At 51.8% G+C, this 22,643-nt stretch overlaps 2 protein-coding genes across 4 annotated transcripts in view; both read right to left on the minus strand.

The window, feature by feature from the left end:
* LOC120383937 (E3 ubiquitin-protein ligase TRIM39-like) overlaps window positions 1-22,643 on the minus strand; it is a 961,691-nt gene that overhangs the window by 711,379 nt on the left and 227,669 nt on the right. The gene's annotated exons all lie outside the window — the stretch shown is intronic.
* Window positions 1-22,643, minus strand: part of LOC120383918 (butyrophilin subfamily 1 member A1-like) — a 62,880-nt gene that overhangs the window by 1,290 nt on the left and 38,947 nt on the right. For all 3 annotated transcript variants that reach the window (XM_039502245.1, XM_039502244.1, XM_039502246.1), the window contains 3 exons: window positions 20,576-20,692; window positions 6,134-6,154; window positions 6,006-6,032 (listed from right to left, as the gene is read on the minus strand). In XM_039502245.1, the coding sequence (XP_039358179.1) occupies window positions 6,006-6,032; window positions 6,134-6,154; window positions 20,576-20,692 (165 nt within the window). The remainder of the gene's footprint in view (window positions 1-6,005; window positions 6,033-6,133; window positions 6,155-20,575; window positions 20,693-22,643) is intronic.

Raw genomic sequence — 22,643 nt, forward strand, 5'->3', positions numbered from 1 at the left:
GACAGGGGTGTGAAGGGAAGGGCAGGTTCCAGGGGGTTGCAGGGGGTGGGGGTGGGGTGGGCACCAGGGAGAAGAAGGGGATGGACCCCAGGGGGCACAGGGAAGCAAGGGAAGGGGCAGGCACCAGTGGGCAGAGGGGGGTGAGGGAATGAGAAAGCTCAAATGGGCCAGAGGAAATCAAGGGCAGGGTGAGCTGCCAGGGGGTGAGATGAGGAGTGGGGAGGTGGAACCATGGGGGAGCGAATGAACAGGCATTGGTGCCAAAGGAGCAGAATGGGGGGTGAGGGAGCAGGTGAGCAGAAGGGGGGCAGAGAGAGGGGTGTGAAGAAGGGCAGGCCCTACGGGGGCAGAGGCGTGTGCAGGGAGATGTGGGCACCAGGGGGGCAGAGGGAGGATGAAGGGATGGTGGGGCCCAGAGGTTAGGAGAGGGGGACGGGAGAGGTGCGGCAGTGCTGAGGTGAGGGGAAGGGCTGAGACCAGGGGCGAGGGAAGGGACTTGCACCAGGCAGGCAGAGGGGGCCAGGGTAGAGCTGGGACTTGGGGCAGAGGAGGAGCTGGCACCAGGGGACTGGAGGGGTGGTGAGGGGTGCAGGTGTCCTGGAGCCAGCGGGGGCGGGGAGGGGCAGGGTGAGAAATAAGGAGAAGGTGGCATGGGTGATGGTGGCAGAGGGGCGAGAGGAGAGCAGGGTCAGTGGGGCAGAGGGTGGTGAGGGGATGGGCACCAGGAAGGAAGGGGCCAAGGGGAGGGTCAGGTGTTGGGGGGCAGGAGGAGGGAAGGGGGAGGCAGCAGAAGGGGGCGGGGGAAGGGAAGGGCAGGTGCCAGGGGATTGAGGGGGTTGAGCAGAAGGGCAGGCACAGGGAGGGCAGAGGAGGGGAGGGAGAAGCATCAGGGGGCAGAGAGGGGTGAGAGGCAGGGCTGGTGGGTAGAGGGAGGTGCTAGGGGAGGGGATTGGGGAGAGGCAGGTGCCAGGGGGTCAGAGTGGGGCTAGAGGAGGGGTGGGCACAGGGGTGAGGGAAGGGGCGGTGCCAGGGGTCAGAGAGGGTGGGGAGAGGGGCAGGTGTCTGGAGGGCTGAGGGGAGTAAGAAGGGTGAAAGTCAGGACAGCAGAGGAGGGTGAGGGGAGGGTTGGGAGACATGGCACAGAGGAGGGAAAGGGGAGAGGTGGATGCCAGGACATAGCGGGGGTGTGAAGTGATGGGAGGGCTCCAGGGTGCAGAGGATGTTTGGGGGAGAGGGGCAGATGCCAGGAGGGCAGGGGGAGAAGGGATGGGCTGTTCCAGTGGGGCAGAGATGGGTGGAGGGCAGGGGCACGTGTCAGGGAGGCAAAATGGGAGTAGAGGGGCAGGGGCTCGGGGGAGCAGAAAGGGAGTGAGAAGAGAGGGAGGGATGTTGGTGAGGGGTCAGAATAGACGCAGGGTCCAGGGTCCCTCACAGGGGTGGGGGAAGGGCAAGGGAGGGGCAGGAGCCAGAGAGGTGGGAGGGAGAGGCAGGCGCCAGGGAATCTCTGTTGCTTTAGGGCCATGTTTCTCGCTCAGAGCAGGTTGGTGCTGTCCCCACACACACTGGGGGTGCAGCCCTGCCCCAGGGGGAGCAGCTGGGACTCTCTATGCTGGCAGGCCCCACGGGCCCCACCTTCCAGCCAGGAAAACCCCACAGCCAGCCCCTCCCCTCGCCCGGCCCAGCCCCACCCCCACGGGGCCAGTTGTCTGGATTGGGCTCACTTGGGGGGCAATACAGTGGAAGATTCGGGGGGGGGGGTATAAATGCGCACTAATAGGCTGTTGCTAATGAGGTCAGGGCAGTGGGGAGCGGAGGGGGCATTTCCCCACTTACTGCCCCCTCCATCTGGGAGAAGCTGCACCAGGGACCAGTCCCAGTTCACACCTGCACAGCGCATCTGCACTAGGGGTTTGCACCGGTGCAGCTACATCAGTGCAAGGAAACCCCGGCAGACATGGCTGAGACACTGCTGTGCCAGGGGCCGTAACCCCTCCCCTCACTGGGGTTATGGATCAATAATTACAGGGACTCTGGGCTTCCAGGTTGGGGCCCGACCCACTGGGCTGCAGAGTCATTCTCACTCCCACGCTCTGCCCCAGGGCCCATGGCAGTGTTGAGACACAGGGGGCGTCATCAGACACCTGGAGCCCAGCGGTTCGAGCTCTCATGGCATCACACGGGGGGATTGAACCTGGGGCTCCCAGCTGAGGGCCCAGCCACTGGGCTAAAGGCTACAAGGGAAGCGGCGGCACCTTTTTCTGTTCATTGAAACTAGTCAGCAAACCCGACATGGATTCACGAATAGTTTCTGTTGACCCAAAATATAATTTTGCAGCAAATAAACTATTTGTCCAAAACATTTCACCCAGCTCCACTGCAAACCTGTCTGAGCAACTTAGGAGCCCCAATCCCAGTGACTTGCAAGGAGAGACTGTCAACATCCCCAGAAACGCAGGTACAGGCAGGCCAGGCTCAGGACATCAGCTATGAAACACTCCAGAGCTGCTGGTTAATTTGCCCTTTGCAGACAAATGCCTCCTGGGCCCCTGATCTCACCCCCACAAATCAGGCTGAAAATGGAGACTTGGCTCCAGCCTGAACTCTCTGCCCAGAGCCATTTGTCCCATGGACGCTGCTAGCGGCACAGACCCTCTGCAGCTGCACCTGGGCATCTCCCAGGGCGGATAACAGTCACAGAGACCATCTCAGAGCCGCAGGAGCTCAGGTGTCTCCATCCAACGACTGTGCCAGCCACCCCCCTCGCTCCCATTAACCAGCCCTGGGACAGACACGCTGGGAACTTTCACACACAGACTCTGGAGACACTTTGGGTCCTTCTACACAGCCTGCAGCAGCGAGTCTTGGAACAGGGTGGACAGATTCAGGCTTGTGGGGCTCCCTCTTTGGAATTAAAAATAGCTGCAAAGATTTTCAGGTTCTGGCTGGAGCCCAGGCTCTGAAGCCCAGGGTGGAGCCAGGTCTGCCCCTCACAGTGCAAGAGGGGACATTGTCTGTGTCCACATCCCCTTCACCCCCTTCCGTGGATGGGGAACAGCAGCCCCAGGGCTCCTCCCTTCACCCCCAGGGCAGGGGAGTGAGAGCCCTCAGCCTTCTGGGCAGTGGGGCCTCCCAGCACAGGTTCCTGGGTGAGTGTGAAACTGTCTCCACACAGAGAGCTCTGTGCACCTGGCAAATACACAGATGTGCCCATGGATCAGGATCCGGGATGGTGCTCTCCCCAGGAGTGATGGAAGCTCCCTCAAAGTAGAGGGGTCACCCACTCGTGACAGCCCTTCTCCCTGAGCTCCTGTCCCCTGCACCCCTGAACCCTCATTCTCACACTGCCCCTCCTTCCTGAGCCCCTGCCTTCACACCACCTCTTCCCCAACACCCTGACCCCCTGGTTGCTCCTCTCGGCCCCCTCAGCCCCCTCCTGCCCCCGTCGCTCACCCTTACAGCTGATAAAATTGGGAGGGAACAGCCCTCCCATTGGTAAAAGTGATTGGCTATGGCCCCTGGCCCCCCTCTTCTAGTGCCCCTTACTCACCCACTTCCACCCCAGGAGGAGAGGGGGCTTGGGCCAGTGTCAGTGAGTTCAGTGCTGGGGGTACGAGTGGGGTTTACATCCCGACTGCTGGAGCTCTGTGTATCGAGGGTACTAGGACATCACAGCAGCTGTGTCAGCCCCCCACTGTCCTGCCAACATGGCTCAGCTCTGACACCTGCTGGAGCCTCTCCCTGGGGAGGAACTGTCCATGGGGCCTGTTCAGGCAGTGGCAGTAGAGCAAGAACGGACAGGAATTTCAATGCATGACAATCTCTGTTAGCAAGAGCCAGGTTAGCTGTAACCCTAATAACGCGAGATTTGTAGAAGTGAGGATTGAATGAGGCGAGTGGGAAAGAACTGTGGGAGAAGTCGTTGCGACCCTGTGTCAATAATGAGGAATGTAGGCTGGTGTCTAAATAGAAGTGAGAAAAATAAGATACCAAGATGGCCTATGTATAAACATAATGCAGCTGTTGCCTATTATTGTCTGTAACAAAAGGTATAAATGCTGCTGTAATTGTTTACCTGGAGAGGCCTGCCTAGGAGGGGGAAACCCTGTGTCCTAGGGCTCTCCCTCCCTCTTTGCAATTACTTGAGAATAAATAAAGTATTTGATTTTGCTGCACCCAACCAAAAAGTGAGAACTTAGTTTTTCTCCGACAAGGCCTTGTCCTCCCTGCGGAGATGGCCGGTGAGGCTGCTGTTAAGGTGAGTTACGATGTGAGCTCCTGTCCGCTGGGAACTGGACTCTGAGTCTGGGCTGGGATCGGTGACTGGGGAGTGAAAAGCCCCAGCTGCCCTCACTGCCCCCCTGAGCCAGCTGGTTCCCATTTCCCCCCACAGTGCGACACCAGCGATGCTCAGGCTTGGTGACACCCCCAGTGCCCCCGGTGGGCAGGGAAAGGGCCTGTCCAAGGAGCAACTGCAACCAATGGGAGCTGCAGGGGCAGCATCTGCAGGTGCGAGGGCGGCACGCAGTGTCCCTGGCCACCCATGCACCTAGGGGGAGCAGGGACCTGGCGGACACTTCCTGGGAGCCGTGGTAAGTGCTGCTGGGACCCTGAATCCCCTTATGCACCCCTCTCGCATCCCAACTCCCTCCCAGAGTCCACTCCCCTCACCCATCCCAACCCCCCAACCCCTTGCCACAACCCAGAGCCCCTTCCTTCACCCAAACCCCTCATTCCCAGCCCCACTCCAGAGCCCACACCCCTCCCTCACTCTGAACCTCAGCCCCAGCCCAGCCCCCCCACCACACCCCAATCCCTGCCCCAACCGAGATCCCCTTCCTTCACCCCAAAGCCCTCATCCCCAGCCCCAACCCAGAGCCCTCATCACCTCCCACACCCCAATCCCTCAGCCCCAGCCCGGAGCCCCCTCCTTCACCCCAAACCCCTCATCCCCAGCCCCACTACAGAGTCCATACCCTCTCCTTCACTCTGAACCCCTCAGCCCCAGCCCAGACTCCCCTCCCACAACCCAACCCCTACCCCAACCCACAGCCCTTTACTTTACCCCAAACCCCTCATCTCTGGCCCCATCCCAGAGCCCTCATCACCTCCCACACCCCAAACCCCTGACCCAGCCCACAGCCCCTTCCTTTACCCCAAACCCCTCATGGTGGTGTACATGAAGCAGGCAAATTTCCTGTTTTGTTGCACCTCAGAGGTGGCGACCCTAACAGGACCCCCAGGGGTCTTTGTGTAACTGCCCTGGGTGCCCCTCTCCCTCCCAGCTCTGTGCAGTAGGATACCCCGGAGTGCATGGACCCCTGGGCCAGTGGTGCTGCAGTGTGTGTGCATGGCCCCTGGGCTCTCCGATCCCTGTTGGAGCTGCCCAGACTCTCCCAGCCTGCACCAGGGCACACACACAGTCAGGCTGCAGGCTGGGTACAAACACACACACACAGCTCAGCCACGGCTGTGAGGCAGAAAAGTTGCCGCGGGGGCACAATTTGTTGCAACTGGGTCAGGGGAGCATCACAAGCTGGTTATAAAAACCTGTCTGCCCTTGCAGTGGGGATAGGACCTTCCTCACCCCAGATCCAGGGGGACACTGAAAAGCTCCTGTCTGGGCCTGTTACGCTAGAAGGAAATTGTGGGCTAAAGCCCGGTCTGAGCATAGAAACCCTGCTGCTGGGAGGAGAGAACTGAGCAGTTCAGTACAAATGATGGCCAGATAAGAATGTCCATCCTGCAGAACCCAGGCACTGCCCTGGAAAGGTGAAACCAGGGGGCAGCATTCCCTCACCAATCAGCCCTTTCCCAAAGGGAGCAGGTCCCTGCTCTGCAATAAACCTGGGGTGTCACCTGCCCCTTTCCATCTTCCCCCCAGTGACATTGCTGTTTCCAGCCTATTGAACGTCATAGGAAAATGCTCTGTACAGGGAAAGGAGCAGAGAGCTCCCAGGGGGAGGTGAGTCTCATCATGGATAAAACATCAGTGGTATGTACAGTACCTGCGTAGATCTGGGCACGTCTCCACCCTGCAACCAAACACAGACAGAGGGGTGAGAACTCCCCTGAACACCAACACATTGAGCAGGAGACAATGTCACAGGGTGATACTGGGGGGAATGGAACTTACTGAGCTCAGCCTGGAGTTTGTCTGAAAATAAAACCAAGAGAAATGAGTCAATACCACATAAAGTGACCAGATGTCCCGATTTTATAGGGACAGTCCTGATATTTGGGGCTTTGTCTTATACAGACACCTATTACCCCCCATCCCTCCTGATTTTTCACACTTGCTGTCTGGTCACCCTAATATCACATTATCTTGCAGAAGAGAAGTGATTCAAAAAGACTTTAAGGAAGGAAGTTAAAATCCTTAGACTCAGCCTGGAGGCTACATCAGCAACCAGAGCCTGGCACCTCCTGAGCAGCAAAGGAATCAGCAAGGGGAGAAATATTGTAACCCCACCCGGCTAGGTGCAGGAGGTTGTTAGATCCAAGCAGGGATCCCTCAGCAAATGGAAAATATTAACCCTGTGATGCCAGCAGAAAGGAACATTGAGTGCATCCGGTGACATGCATGATGGGAATTAGGAGGCTAAATGGAATTAGCAGAGTGAACAGCCAGAGAGATAAAACAAATTCCAGGGAATTATTTCAATCCATCAGTATCAGGAAGCCTGTGAGAGAATCGATGGGTCCCCTGGATCAGCAGGGGGGAAAGGGAGCTATTGGGGAGGGTAAGGACAATGCTGAGAGACTGACTGGTTTCTTTGCATCAGTTTTCACCACAAAGAATGTTGGGGAGAGACTTGCCCTGGAGCTGCTCTGTTCAGGAAATGAAAATCAGGGATTGAGGTGTGAAGAGGAGATTTGGAACAACTGATAAATTAAAGAGCCAGCAACCACCAAGAGCAGCATAGATCCCTGCCAGGTGGCAAACACCTAAAAGTTCTGAAATGATGTCAGACAATATGGCTGACCTGCTAACAATAATACGCTTCTCTCATAAAAATCAGCTGCACTCCCGGAGATTCAGAGGGTTGGGAATGTTGTCCCCAGCTTTAAAAATTTGGCTGGAGTAATTTTGAGAATTACAGTCCAGTGAGCCTTACCTCAGTGCCTGGTAAACTATCTGAAACAAGAACTAAACCAGAATTCTAAATCCACTGTATGAGAATGACGGGAAAAAGTCCAACCAGCACAGCTGGAAAAGAAAACTGAGGGTATGTCTACACTTAAATCCCTACGGCAGTGCAGCTGCACCACGATTACTGTGGGGCTTCAGCATAGACACTACCTATGCTGAGGGGAGGGATTCTCCCATCGTGATTGGTAACCCACCTCCCCCAAAGTCAGTAGCTAGGCTGATTCTTCTGTTGACCTAGCACTGTCTACACCAAGGGTTAGCTTGATAAATATAAACTATATCTCTCAGGGGTGTGGATTCACACTCCAGAAAAACATAACTATACCAGTATAAATTCCTAGAATAGACTACGCTTGTGTCTCACTAATCTATGAAATGTCAGTGAGTTTGTCAGTACAGTATGGCACAAAGGAGAACCCAATGGCATAACTGATGTGGACTTTCAAAGTCTTTGAAAAAGTTCCTCACAAAAGGTTATTAAGGAAACTAAGGCTGTCTACACTACCACTTATGGCTGCAAAACTTATGTGACTTAGGCCTGGTCTACACTAGGAGATTATGTTGAATTTAGCAGCGTTAAATCAAATTAACCCTTCACCCGTCCACACAACAAAGCTATTTAGTTCGACATACAGGTCTCTTTAGTTCAATTTCTGTACTCCTCCCCGACGAGGGGAGTAGCACTAAATTCGTCATGGCCATGTCGAATTAGGGTAGGTGTGGATGGAATTCGACGCTAATAGCTCCGGGAGCTATCCCACAGTGCACCACTCTGTTGACGCTCTGGACAGCAGTCCGAGCTCGGATGCTCTGACCAGCCACACAGGAAAAGCCCCGTGAAAATTTGAATTCCTTTTCCTGTCTGGCCAGTTTGAATCTCATTTCTTGTTTGGACATCGTGGCGAGCTCAGCAGCACTGGCAACAATGCAGAGCTCTCCAGCAGAAGTGTCCATGCAATCTCAGAATAGAAAGAGGGCCCCAGCATGGACTGATCGGGAAGTCTTGGATCTGATCGCTGTGTGGGGCGATGAGTTCAGTGCTGAGCTGCGCCCAAAACGGAATGCGAAGATCTACGAGAAGATCTCCAAAGCCATGACAGAGAGAGGATACAGCCGGGATGCAACGCAGTGCCACGTGAAAATCAAGGACCTGAGACAAGGCTACCAGAAGACCAAAGCGGCAAACGGACGCTCCAGATCCCAGCCCCAGACATGCCGCTTCTACGAGGCACTGCATTCCATTCTAGGTGCAGCCGCCACCACTACTCCACCACCGAACGTGGACTCTGAGGATGGGATAGTGTCGACGGCCGGTTCCTCGGAGATGTTCGCGGATGGGGAAGATGAGGAAGGAGATGAGGAGGACGAGGCAGTCAACAGCGCTTACAACGCTGATTTCCCCGACAGCCAGGATCTCTTCATCACCCTCACGGAGATCCCCTACCAACCCTCCCCAGCCGTTATCCCGGACCCTGAATTAGGGGAAGGATCAGTCGGTAAGTGCTTTAAACATGTAAACATTTATTTTTAACAGAACAGGAATATTAACTATGTGAAAAGAAGGTCAATATATACGGGGATAGAACAGAAATCCTCATGGGAGATCTCCACAAAGCTCTCCTGGAGGTAATTGAAAAGCCTCTGCATGAGGTTCCTGGGGAGAGCGGCTTATTGCGTCCTCCGTGGTAGCACACTTTTCCACGCCAGGCTATCATCAGGTACTCGGGTATCATTGCCTCGACGAGCATGGCGGCATAGGGCCCTGGTTTTTGCTGGCTTTCATGCAGCATGCGGTCTTTATCTGTATCACTGATCCTCATTGGGGTGATCTCGCTCACGGTGACCTGCTTTGAAGTAGGGGAATGTTAGTATTGGGACTGCTTGCCTGTTCCTTTACATAACTATAACCGGCGGTTTACAGCACGTGGTAGAGGCGGGAGAGGGCCAGCACACAGGGCTCTTTCCTGGGGACAGCCGCGAGGGGGTGGGACAGGGGCAGAGTTCATGCTTTCCGGATTGCCGGCAGCAGGAACTGGCCAACGCTAGGAGCATTGCTTTGACCGTGAAAGGAGGGCACTGCTATAAATTAAGTTTTAAGCGGCCAAAAGTCTACGGCTTACCATGTCTGCCTACTACACGAATTCTGCTGTCCTGCCCCGCTTGTCTGATCTCCACTGCAAGACCCCAGGCACTGAATGCGAAGGCCAAAAATTCGAACTTGTCCTGAGTGCGCATGATAGGTGCTGTGCATGGTCTTGTTCACAGAGACAGACTAGACTATGTTCATTGTTCGCAAAAATGTATCTTTGTAAGGAATTCACTCCCTTTTTCCCATCACACAGCTGCGACTGTCTCCCGACCTACCCCGGCATCCCCCTCACAGAGGCTGGTGCAGATTAGGCGGCGAAAGAAAAGGACACGGGATGAGATGTTCTCAGAACTTATGGGCTGCTCCCAAGCCAAGGCGGCCCAGCAGACCCAGTGGAGGGAGAACATGTCGCAGTACCAGCGCTCACACAGCGAACGGGAGGACAGGTGGCGGCAGGAAGACCAGCAGGCGACTCAAACGCTGCTTGGACTAATGAGGGAGCAAACAGACACGCTCCGGCGCCTTGTGGATGTTCTGCAGGACCGGAGGCAGGAGAACAGAGTCCCACTGCAGTCTCTCTCTAACCACCCTCCCCTGCCACAAAGTCCCATACCCTCCTCACCCAAAGTACCAAGAAGGAGTGGCGGCAGGGGCCGTGAAAACTATCACTCCACCCCTGCAGGGTGCTCAATTACAAGAAGGCTCTCATTCCCAAAATTTTGATAAGTCCTTTCCTTCCCGCCTCACCCAAGCCCCCGTCCCAGTTTCATCCCCTAACTGTCTAGTTGATAATAAAAAATACTTTTCTGTTAATTACTGTTTCCATCATGTTCTTTTAGAGGAGACTGTGTTTAAAGGGGGGAAGGGGGTTGGTAATTGGACAGGACAGTCACCTTTACCAGGGTACAGACACGGGGGCAGGTTCAGCAGCAGGTCACACACACAGTGCAGTCACTAGGCACCCTGGTCAGTCTGGGAGGTGGTTTTCATGTTCTGTGTGAGGGGGGCTATGTGACTTTGTGGCGGGGGAGGGCGGTTAGAGATCTTATGCAGCGGTCCTTATCCTGGATCACAGAGCCACGCAGCAGGGGATCTGTAACCGTCCTCCCCTGCCACAAAGTCACATAGCCCCCACACACACAGAGTCCCGAAAAGGAGGGGTGGCAGGGTCCGTTGAAACAACCAGTTCGCCACTGCGGACCGCTCTAGGAGCAGAAGCCTGTCATTCCTCGAGTTTAGAAGCAGTCTTTACATCACTACACACCCTACCCACCACAGTCTGCGTCCCAGTTTCAACCCTTTACTGCAAAATCAGTAATAAAGAAAATGGTGTTAATTAACAAAGTTCCATGTATTTTATTTTTAAACGTGTGTTGGAAGCGGGGGAACGGGATGAACGGGGTATGTAACTGCAGAGGATAGTCAACATTAACTGGGTAAAGAAACGGGGGCAGGTTCAACTTCTCTGTAAACAAACTTAATAGTCACAGGTTACCCTGCTGACTGAGGAACCTAGCTTTCAAAGCCTCCCGGATGCACAGCGCTTCCCACTGGGCTCTTCTAATCGCATGGCTGTCTGGCTGGGCGTAATCAGCAGCCAGGCTATTTGCATCAACTGCCCATCCCGCCATAAAGGTCTCCCCCTTGCTCTCACAGAGATTGTGGAGCACATAGCAAGCTGCAATAACAATGGGGATATTGGTTTCGCTGAGATCTGAGCGAGTCAGTAAGCTTCTCCATCTCCCCTTGAGACGTCCAAAAGCACACTCCACCAGCATTCTGCACTTGCTCAGCTGGTAGTTGAAGAGTTCCTTGTCACTGTCCATGGCGCCTGTATAGGGCTTCATGAGCCAGGGCATTAGCGGGTAGGCTGGGTCCCCGAGGATCACTATAGGCATCTCCACATCCCCAACAGTTATTTTGTGGTCTGGGAAGAAAATACCTTCCTGCGGCGTCTAAACAGACCAAAGTTCCTGAAAACACGCGCGTCATGAACCTTGCCCGGCCATCCGACGTTGATGTTGGTAAAGCGTCCCTATGGTCCACCAGTGCTTGCAGCACCTTTGAAAAGTAGCCCTTTCAGTTAATATACTGGCTGGCCTGGTGGTCCGGTCCCAGGATAGGGATGTGAGTTCCATCTACAGCCCCACCGCAGTTTGGGAATCCCATCATGGTGAAGCCATCTATGATGACCTGAATGTTTCCCAGGGTCACTACCTTTGAGAGCAGTAGCTCAACGATTGCGTTGGCTATTTGCATCACAGCAACCCCCACGGTAGATTTGCCCACACCAAAGTGGTTTGCTACTGACCGGTAGCTGTCTGGCATTGCAAGTTTCCAGAGGGCTATGGCCACTCGCTTCTGCACAGTCAGGGCTGCTTGCATCCGGGTGTCCTTGCGCTTCAGGGCAGGGGACAGCAACTCACACAGTTCAAGGAAAGTTCCCTTACGCATCCTAAAGTTTCACAGCCACTGTGATTCATCCCAGACCTGCAGCACTATGCGGTCCCACCAGTCCGTGCTTGTTTCCCGGGCCCAGAATCGCCGTTCCACAGCATGAACATGACCCATTGCCACCATGATGTTCACGGCGCGGGGTACCGTGCTTTGTGAGAGGTCTGTGCCACTCTCTGACTTCATGTCCTCACCGCGCTGCCGTAGCCTCCTCGCCCAATTTCTCAGCATCTGACTGTGAAAAAGGTGGACGATAAGGTGCGAGGAGTTGACAACGGCCATAACTGCAGCTATGATCGCAGCGGTCTCCATGCTCGCAGTGCTGTGGCGTCCGCGCTGTCACTCACCAGAAAAGTGCGCGAACTGATTGCCCGCCAGTGCTTTCAGGGAGGGAGGGCGGGAGTGATGGTTGAATGATAACAGTTACCCAAAACCACCCTCGACACATTTTTCCCCCAGCAGGCATTGGGGGCTCTACCCAGCATTCCAATGGGAAGCGGGGACTGCAGGAACTGTGGGATAGCTGCCCACAGTGCACCGCTTCCAATGTCGACGCTTGCCCCGTTAGTGTGGACTCACAAAGTCGAATTACTGTCCTTAGTGTGGATATACAAATTCGACTTTGTAATATCGGTTCCACAAATTCGATTTAAGTAGAGTCGAACTACTCTGGTAATGTAGACATACCCTTAGAGGTGTGAATATTCCACCCCCTGAGCAACATAGGTTATACTGGCATAAGTGTTAATATGCACAGTGCTATGTCAGTGAGAGAAACTCTCCTGCACACATAGCTACCACCGCCCGCTGGACAAGAATCATTATGCCGATGGGAGAACTCTCTCCCGTCGGCACAGAGTGGTTCCACTGGAGATCTTACAGTGGCCCGGCTGCATCGGTTCAGCTGTGGCATTAGAAGCTCTGTAGTGCAGACATGGCCTAAGTCATCATGGGGTGAGGGGTAAAGTGTTGTCCTGGATCAGAAACCAGCTAAATGAGAGAAAACAAAGAGCAGGAATAAATGGTCCATTTTCATATGGAAAAAGGTTAGCAGTGGGGAGCCTCACAGTCAGGTATTAGGACGGGTGTTTAGTCTATTTCAGTGGTCCTCAAACTGTGGGTCAAGACCCCAAAATGGGTTTGGACCCTGTTTTAATGGGGTCGCCAGGGGTGGCTTAGAGTTGCTGGGGCCTGGGCCCGAAGCCCGAGTCCCACCACCTGGGGCTGAAGCTGAAGCCCGAGGGCTTCAGCCCTGGGCACTGGGGCTCAGATTACAGGCCTCCTGTCTGGGATGGAAGCCCTTGGGCTTCAGCTTTGGCCCTGCCCACAACCCCTGCCAGGGGGCAGGGCTTGGGCAGGCTCAGGCTTTGGTCCCCCATCCTGGGGTCGTGTAGTAATTGTTGTTGTCAGAAGGGGGTCGCGGTGCAATGAAGTGTGAGAGCCCCTGGTCTATTTATCAGTGACTTGGAACAAAGCATAAGCCCTAAAGCGGTAAAATGTGCAGCTCACACACAATGATTTAGGTTACCAAAGATGTCTGAGTTATTTCAGAGGCACCAAGCTTGGATAACCTGACGGCTGATGAAATTCAGTGTTGATCAATGTGAGGTAACGCACGTTACAAGGATAATCAGACCTGCACATGCAGGTTATTGGCTTTAAAATACTCAGGAAAAAGACCTGGGCAGCCCTGTGGACACCTCTGCTCAATGTGATCTAAACTCTCAGGGTGAGATTCTGTGCTCAGAACCTGCAGCCCAGGGGCACTTGAGGGCTGAGGCAGCTTTAAGCGCTGCCCCGTATCCTCCTGACCCTGGGTGCTCTGGATGCCAAAGCAGCCCCCGCTGTAACTCAGGGCTTGTCTGCAGGGCAAAGTAACACCAGTGTAAAATAAGTTGGGCATTTAAACCACTCATGTTATACCAGCATAATGCTCCATATGATACACTTATTCCATAATAAGAGTGAGTTTTTCTGGCTTAGCTTGTGCCTTTAGTTACAGCAGCTCCCTGGGTGCATATGGGCAGCAGCATGATCCAGAATCTCTGCAGCACCGTGCGCTGTGGCCCTGCCCTGACACCCCCCTCTTGTTCCCAGGCCCATCTTCCCTATGCCCCTACAGCAGGGCTTGTGAGTGGGTCGTCAGAGGGCAGCCTGCAGCTGTTCCCTGCACTGGAAGAATCCTCCTCCAGCTCATCCAGGCCTTCTGGAGCCCCGATACTGGGGCAGAAGGCAGTGGGGCAGCTACCTGTCATCAAAGATTGCTGGGGTGAGGAACAGTGAATTCAATTCCCTCCATCCAAATACAGAGTGACCCAAGAAGGGAGAGAGGAGATACATTTCCCTTTCCCTCCCCTCCCCCAATAGGAAATGCCTCCTGGATAGGAGAGCAAACACACACACATAAACATACAGCACATGGTCACTGTGGGTGAAATCCTGCCCCTTCCCTCTTTACATGGCTGTGGAAGGGGGGATACCAAGTGAGAGATCCTGTTAAATACTGGACAATGTCTCCAGCAATGAGCCTGGCCCATGTGAGCTGCTCAGTCCCCAGTCAGGGCGAACAGGGGCTGCTAACAGGGAGTTTCGCAAGGGAGTTTGGAAGGGGAGTGGGAAGGGAGTGGGAACCCCTCGCCGGCCATAACCCCTTCCCTGTAGCCCCCCCTAAAATCCTAAAACCTATAAACCAAACTACATTCCAAAACTACATTCTGTAAACCAGCCTTTCACTAACTAGGAGACAATGCAGGCAGAAGCCCAGCAGCAGAGTGGGGGCTATCCAGTTTATTGCACTGAGTGTAGCATGTATGATTACCTGCCCTGTGGGCGGGTTGCGTATGTGTGCAGTCGGTGCAAGGAGCTCCTGGCCCTCAGAGACCATGTACTGATTTTGGAGGCCAGGGTGGCAGAACTGGAGGAGCTGAGAGAGGCAGAGAGGTATGTTGATGAGGCCTTCCGGGACACTGTAGAATTGTCCCACCTCCGCTTAGACAGCACCTGTGCTGTTGAGGAGGAAGAAGGGCCCAGGGAAGTAGAGCAGTCAATGGGAGCAGAGGGAAACCTTCCCGTAGTTGGGACCCTCCTTCCAGATGGTGCTGGGGTTGCCTCTCGCACTGAGGTTGCCTCTCCGGGGGAGGGAACTCCAGTTTCTAGGAAAAGGCAGGTGTTAGTAATGGGAGATTCGATTATTAGAAATGTAGATAGCTGGGTCTGTGATGACCGGGAGAACCGTATGGTGACTTGCCTGCCTGGTGCGAAGGTTGCGGATCTCTCGAGGCATCTAGATAGACTTATGTGTAGTGCTGGGGAGGAGCCGGTGGTCGTGGTACATGTAGGTACCAATGACATAGGGAAGGGTAGGAGAGATGTCCTGGAAGCCAAATTTAGGCTGCTAGGGAAGAGACTGAAATCCAGGACCTCTATGGTGGCATTTTCAGAAATGCTCCCAGTTCCACGCGCAGGGCCAGGTAGGCAGGCAGAGCTTCAGAGTCTCAATGCGTGGATGAGACGATGGTGTAGAGAGGAGGGGTTCACGTTCATTAGGAACTGGGGAAACTTCTGGGATGGGAGGAGCCTATACAGGAGAGATGGGCTCCACCTAAACCAAAGTGGAACCAGACTGCTGGCGCTAAACATTAAAAAGGTTGTAGAGCAGTTTTTAAACTAGGTGATGGGGGAAAGCCGACTGCTGCAGAGAAGCGTGTGGATCGGACACAGACTTCTCTTAGGGGAGAGTCTGATGATAGAGAATCTCCAGGTTATAGTCAGGAGCCAAGGAATGAGAAATATAATGTAAGGGCCGGATCAGATGATGAACAGTCACATAAAAAAGAATCTGGCACATCAGAAAAAGGCAGGCTAATAAACAGGGACAAGTTTTTAAAGTGCTTGTACACAAATGCCAGAAGTCTAAATAATAAGATGGGTGAACTAGAGTGCCTTGTGATAAAGGAGGATATTGATATAATAGGCATCACAGAAACCTGGTGGACTGAGAGCAATCAATGGGACACAATCATTCCGGGGTACAAAATATATCGGAAGGACAGAACAGGCCGTGCAGGGGGAGGAGTGGCACTATATGTTAAAGAAAGTGTAGATTCAAATGAAGTAAAAATCTTAAGCGAATCCACAGGTTCCATAGAGTCTCTATGGATAGAAATTTCATGCTCTAGTAAAAATATAACATTAGGAATCTATTATCGACCACCTGACCAGGACAGTAATAGTGATGATGAAATGCTAAGGGAAATTAGAGAGGCTATCAAAATTAAGAACCCAATAATAGTGGGGGATTTCAATTATCCCCATATTGACTGGGAACATTTCACTTCAGGACGAAATGCAGAGATAAAATTTCTCGATACTTTAAATGACTGCTTCATGGAGCAGCTGGTACGGGAACCCACAAGGGGCGAGGCGACTCTAGATTTAATCCTGAGTGGAGTGCAGGAGCTGGTCCAAGAGGTAACTATAGCAGGACCGCTTGGAAATAGTGACCATAATACAATAGCATTCAACATCCCTGTGGTGGGAAGAACATCCCAACTGCCCAACACTGTGGCCTTTAATTTCAAAAGGGGGAACTATACAAAAATGAGGGGGTTAGTTAGACAAAAGTTAAAAGGTACAGTGACTAAAGTGAAATCCCTGCAAGTTGCGTGGGCGCTTTTTAAAGACACCATAATAGAGGCCCAACTTCAATGTATACCCCAAATTAAGAAAAACTGTAAAAGAACTAAAAAAGAGCCACCGTGGCTTAACAACCATGTAAAAGAAGCAGTGAGAGATAAAAAGACTTCCTTTAAAAAGTGGAAGTCAAATCCTAGTGAGGCAAATAGAAAGGAGCACAAACGCTGCCAACTTAAGTGCAAGAGTGTAATAAGAAAAGCCAAAGAGGAGTTTGAAGAACGGCTAGCCAAAAACTCCAAAGGTAATAACAAAATGTTTTTTAAGTACATCAGAAGCAGGAAGCCTGCTAAACAACCAGTGGGGCCCCTTGACGATGAAAATACAAAAGGAGCGCTTAAAGATGATAAAGTCATTGCGGAGAAACTAAATGGATTCTTTGCCTCAGTCTTCACGGCTGAGGATGTTAGGGAGATTCCCAAACCTGAGCTGGCTTTTGTAGGTGACAAATCTGAGGAACTGTCACAGATTGAAGTGTCAGTAGAGGAGGTTTTGGAATTAATTGATAAACTCAACATTAACAAGTCACGGGACCAGATGGCATTCACCCAAGAGTTCTGAAAGAACTCAAATGTGAAGTTGCGGAACTATTAACTAAGGTTTGTAACCTGTCCTTTAAATCGGCTTCGGTACCCAATGACTGGAAGTTAGCTAATGTAACGCCAATATTTAAAAAGGGCTCTAGGGGTGATCCCGGCAATTACAGACCGGTAAGTCTAACGTCGGTACCGGGCAAATTAGTTGAAACAATAGTAAAGAATAAAATTGTCAGACACATAGAAAAACATAAACTCTTGAGCAATAGTCAACATGGTTTCTGTAAAGGGAAATCGTGTCTTACTAATCTATTAGAGTTCTTTGAAGGGGTCAACAAACATGTGGACAAGGGGATCCAGTGGACATAGTGTACTTAGATTTCCAGAAAGCCTTTGACAAGGTCCCTCACCAAAGGCTCTTACGTAAATTAAGCTGTCATGGGATAAAGGAAAGGTCCTTTCATGGATTGAGAACTGGTTAAAGGACAGGGAACAAAGGGTAGGAATTAATGGTAAATTCTCAGAATGGAGAGGGGTAACTAGTGGTGTTCCCAAGGGTCAGTCCTAGGACCAATCCTATTCAATTTATTCATAAATGATCTGGAGAAAGGGGTAAACAGTGAGGTGGCAAAGTTTGCAGATGATACTAAACTACTCAAGATAGTTAAGACCAAAGCAGATTGTGAAGAACTTCAACAAGATCTCACAAAACTAAGTGATTGGGCAACAAAATGGCAAATGAAATTTAATGTGGATAAATGTAAAGTAATGCACATTGGAAAAAATAACCCCAACTATACATACAACATGATGGGGGCTAATTTAGCTACAACGAGTCAGGAAAAGATCTTGGAGTTATCGTGGATAGTTCTCTGAGGATGTCCATGCAGTGTGCAGAGGCGGTCAAAAAAGCAAACAGGATGTTAGGAATCATTAAAAAGGGGATAGAGAATAAGACTGAGAATATATTATTGCCCTTATATAAATCCATGGTACGCCCGCATCTCGAATACTGTGTACAGATGTGGTCTCCTCACCTCAAAAAAGATATTCTAGCACTAGAAAAGGTTCAGAAAAGAGCAACTAAAATGATTAGGGGTTTAGAGAAGGTCCCATATGAGGAAAGATTAAAGAGGCTAGGACTCTTCAGTTTGGAAAAGAGAAGACTAAGAGGGGACATGATAGAGGTATATAAAATCATGAGTGATGTTGAGAAAGTGGATAAGGAAAAGTTATTTACTTATTCACATAATACAAGAACTAGGGGTCACCAAATGAAATTAATAGGCAGCAGGTTTAAAACAAATAAAAGGAAGTTCTTCTTCACGCAGCGCACAGTCAACTTGTGGAACTCCTTACCTGAGGAGGTTGTGAAGGCTAGGACTATAACAATGTTTAAAAGGGGACTGGATAAATTCATGGTGGCTAAGTCCATAAATGGCTATTAGCCAGGATGGGTAAGAATGGTGTCCCTAGCCTCTGTTCGTCAGAGGATGGAGATGGATGGCAGGAGAGAGATCATTTGATCATTGCCTGTTAGGTTCACTCCCTCAGGGGCACCTGGCATTGGCCACTGTCGGTAGACAGATACTGGGCTAGATGGACCTTTGGTCTGACCCGGTACGGCCTTTCTTATGTTCTTATGTTCTTATGTTCCCCTTCACAGCCCATCCGTGTCAGTGCGACACAGAGAGAGAAAAGGGCGAGAGGTTGGATTTCATTCCATCACGTGTAGGGTGAAGTTCCTATTACTGTTTAATGCAGCTCCACTGTAGTTATGAGACGGAGAAACAAAGAGCTGGACAAATGGGTCACACAGATAGGTCTGTCTGTGGAGACCTCTGCCCTCTGCGGCCCTGCTGCCTGGGACTGGACTGCAGTGATGGGTGGTTCAACCTGTCCCCACAGGCTGTGGCCTCTATGGGTCGTAGCAGCCGACCCTGCTGCTTGAGTCCTAGATCCACTCACATGTGTTGTGGGAAGGAAGGTCTCTGTTTATCGAGTTCCCTGTCTGGTGCCCTCTGTACCCATCCCTTGAATGGCCCCAGCTCCCGACTGTGGGGATGGGGGAGGGAAGAGAGCGATGGGAATGGGACTTTGACCTGGGCTGGATAAGGAACAGGGTCTTGCTGGCTTCATCCTAGGACAGATCCTGATCTTGTGGATGGTGTCTGCCCCTTGGTCCTAGGGATAACAGGGAAGAGCTCCCCCTAGGGGGAATAGTGGTAGATAGTGGGTGTCCCAGCAAAGAAAGGGGTGGAGGTGCCCTTCCTAAACTGGATGCTCAGGTCACTATCACTGCTGAGCACAGCCTGAGCGAGAGCATCTTGTGCCCAGTGTGAGCAGCGTGTCAGACCAGCCGTGCAAATCCTGAGTGTGTTTGTGTTATTACAGCATCCTAGCCACAGCTCACCTGGGCAGCTGGTGCGGAGAATTCTCTGAAAGGCCCAGGGAACAAGACAGTGACAGTTAATGGTTCTGATTGTTTAGTGCTTGGAAATGAGCCCAGCATAGCTCTCTCTGGGCACATACACAAACTTTACATACAACTCAAAATGAGTTAATCCCTGTCACCTAAACATGGACTCAACCCACATAATGTATCTGTTAAAGCAGGGCTGGGGACCCTTTTTTCTATCGGGGCCACTGACCCACAGAAAAAAATAGTCGGGGACCACACAGCCTTATAGGCAGGGGGCAGAGCGCAGAGGCTCAGGGCTTCCCCTAGGCTCTGGAGTGGTGCCAGAAATGAGGGTTCAGAGTGCGGGATGGGGCTCCAGGTTGGGGCAGGCGGTTGAGGTGTGGGAGGAGGTGAGGGCTCTGTCTGGAACTATGGGCTTAGGATGAGGGGTTCTGGGTGTAGGAGAGAGCTCCAGGCTGGGGCAAAGGGGTTTGGAGTGCAGGAGGTGGCTGAGGGCTGGGCAGGGAATTGGGGTGTGGGCTCCAGCTGGGGGTATGGGCCCTGGGGTGGGGCCGTGAATGGGACAGGAGGTTGGGGTGCAGGAGGAGGTTCGGGGTGCAGGTTCCAGGATGGAGCTTCAGTGTAGGAGGGGGCTCTTTGTTCATTTATTTATAAATGGACACAAATCTGACATCAGGAATTATAACATTCAAAAACCAATAGGAGAACACTTCAATCTCTCTGGTCACTCAATAACAGACCTCAAAGTGGCAATTCTATAACAAAAAACCTCCAAAAACAGACTCCAATGAGAAACTGCAGAACTGGAATTAATTTGCAAACTGGACACCATCAGATTAGGCCTGAATAAAGACTGAGAGTGGATGGGTCATTACAAAACCTAATTTCCCCCTACTGTTACTCACACCTTCTTGTCAACTGTTTGAAATGGGCCACTCTCATTACCACCACAAAAGTGATTTTTCCTCTCTTGGTATCCTACTATTAATGGAATTGTCTCGTTAGATTGACACCCCTCCACCCCGACTTGATAAGGCAACTCTCATCTTTTCATGTGCTGTGTATTTATACCTGCTCCTGTATTTTCACTCCATGCATCTGATGAAGTGGGTTCTAGCCCACAAAAGCTTATGCCCAAATAAATTTGTTAATCTCTAAGGTGCCACAAGGACTCCCCGTTGTTTTTTTAATCTCTGTCTCTCTCTCAAAGTTCCCACCTCTTGTTACTTAACCTTTTGCTCTGTGCTGCCTCCAGAAGTAGTAACTGGCCAGGCCAATGAGAACAGCCAGGAGAACCAGGATCACACCCAGAGACACCATCCAGGGACTGACTCGCGGGAAAAACAGCTCTGCAAGAGAAAGTGACATTGATTTAGGAGCAAACACGCGCAGAATGAAGGCAGGACCCTGTGACAGTGGTGACTCTGTGACTAGTTAAAAGAATTTCACAGGGAAATATGGCTGCTTTGTGCTTTATTATTAAACCAGTGAGAGACCAAGCTTTAGCCAGGTTACTGAACATGGTTAATTAATGGGAGGGGGCATGTTGGGGGGTCGGGTGCAGCTCCATTATGCTGCTCCTATCCCCCACTGACATACGTTCAGGCATTTCCTATGTTGCTCTAAGTGATCCCCAAGCTGCAGCCAGTGCAGAGTAGCTCTTAGAATCAGAGAGTTGTGACCAGCTTCCTGACACCCCCGACTCTCCTCAGCCACATGAAAGAATCTGGCCCAAAATATGTTAATGCAGGATTTTAATAAAAACAAAAGTTGAGCCTGGAGATTCAGAGTCATAATTCCTCCAGATTCCTCTTCCCTGTGCTTGGAGCAATGGCTGACTAGAGGGTCCTTGCTAAGTGATTAGTGTGGTGTATTGAAAACTCTGTAAAAATTACAAGCTGACACTTGAAATCCCGAGGGGATTCCTGGTCCTGCTTGCAAGCTAAGGGGCTCTGTAGGAAGCATACATCTGGGTCCTTTGCAGTCAGTCTGCAAAGAGCCAGCCTAGAGCAGGGTGGGTTTGGCTCTGCCTCTCTGCCTTAGGGAGCAGCCTGCTTTGTCTCTCTCTGTATTTGGCTGTGGCGTGTTAGAGTTTTGGGTTCTTAGAAATAAAGCAGTGTGACATTGCAGTCTTTCAGGAACAGTATTCATGTTTTGTTTCTAACTCTCCGTGTGTGCTGTGAACAGTCAGGTAATACTGGGTATATCATAGACTAACCAGCAGTGCAGCACTATGAAACCTCAGACAAATGGTGCTTTACAAATACAACATTCTGACTCTTATAGTGATGAAATATTCATTCGATAGTAACCAAGTTATTTGGTAGATAATAACACATAAAATCAGGACCTTTTTTTCTAAAAATTAAGGTGCTCTTAGGTAAGATTTTGTTTCTGCATATTTGTGGCCTGAACTTTTATTGCTGGTATTTTCAGGTGTAATCTAAGTAGCAACGCTCAGGCCATATTCAGGGCTCTCTTGTGATAGTCAGGAAAAATGACTTTATTACCCAGATTTTCATAAATATTTAGCACCCACGACTCTCACTGAGAACAAAGGAGAATTCCCTCTCCCACCCCCAAAGAAAATTGTGATGGTCACGGCGTGTGCACACACACACACATACACACAAAGTGAGATACAAGCATAAATACTCCTGCTGGAAGGCTGCAGTGATCATGACTTTATTTCTTAGAATCCAGAATCTGAATACACAAGAACCCCAGAACAGAGAGGGAGGCGTCTCCCTAAGGCAGCAGGCACAACTTACCCACCTTGCTCTACGGTGGCTCGTCTATAGGCACAGTTAGTGCGCGGCAGGCTGGGGTGTAAATCCACTGTGCACTGGCCTGGTGCGCACTAACTGGCTGTGTGCACCCTGCTGCACTGCACTAAAAGTTCCCTGGTGCATTTTGATCTGTTCCCGTTTTAAAGTGGGGTAGATCAAAGCACAGCATGGAATTTTTAGTGCATGTAGCAGGGTCCAGCTCAGGCCTGCACAACTTATGGCCCGCGGGCTGCATGTGGCCCGCGTGGGCTCACTGTGCGGCCCGCGGGGTGAGTAGGCAAGTGGCGGGTGCGGAGACAAGCCAGTGGCTGGCCGGCTGGCTGCCTGGTGGGCAGGACGATGAAGAGGCCAGTGGCAGGCTGGGGAGTGAGGACGAGTCAGCGGCAGGGGGCAGGGGCAGGGCGGCTCTAAACATTTTGCTGCCCCAAGCACGCGCTTGGTGTGCTGGGGCCTGAAGCCGCCCCTGGGCAGGGGCAGCAGCAGAAGATAAGAGGCCAGCGGTGGGCAGGCA

The sequence above is a fragment of the Mauremys reevesii genome, linkage group 15 (genome assembly GCF_016161935.1).
Source record: "Mauremys reevesii isolate NIE-2019 linkage group 15, ASM1616193v1, whole genome shotgun sequence".
Taxonomy (NCBI): domain Eukaryota; kingdom Metazoa; phylum Chordata; order Testudines; family Geoemydidae; genus Mauremys; species Mauremys reevesii.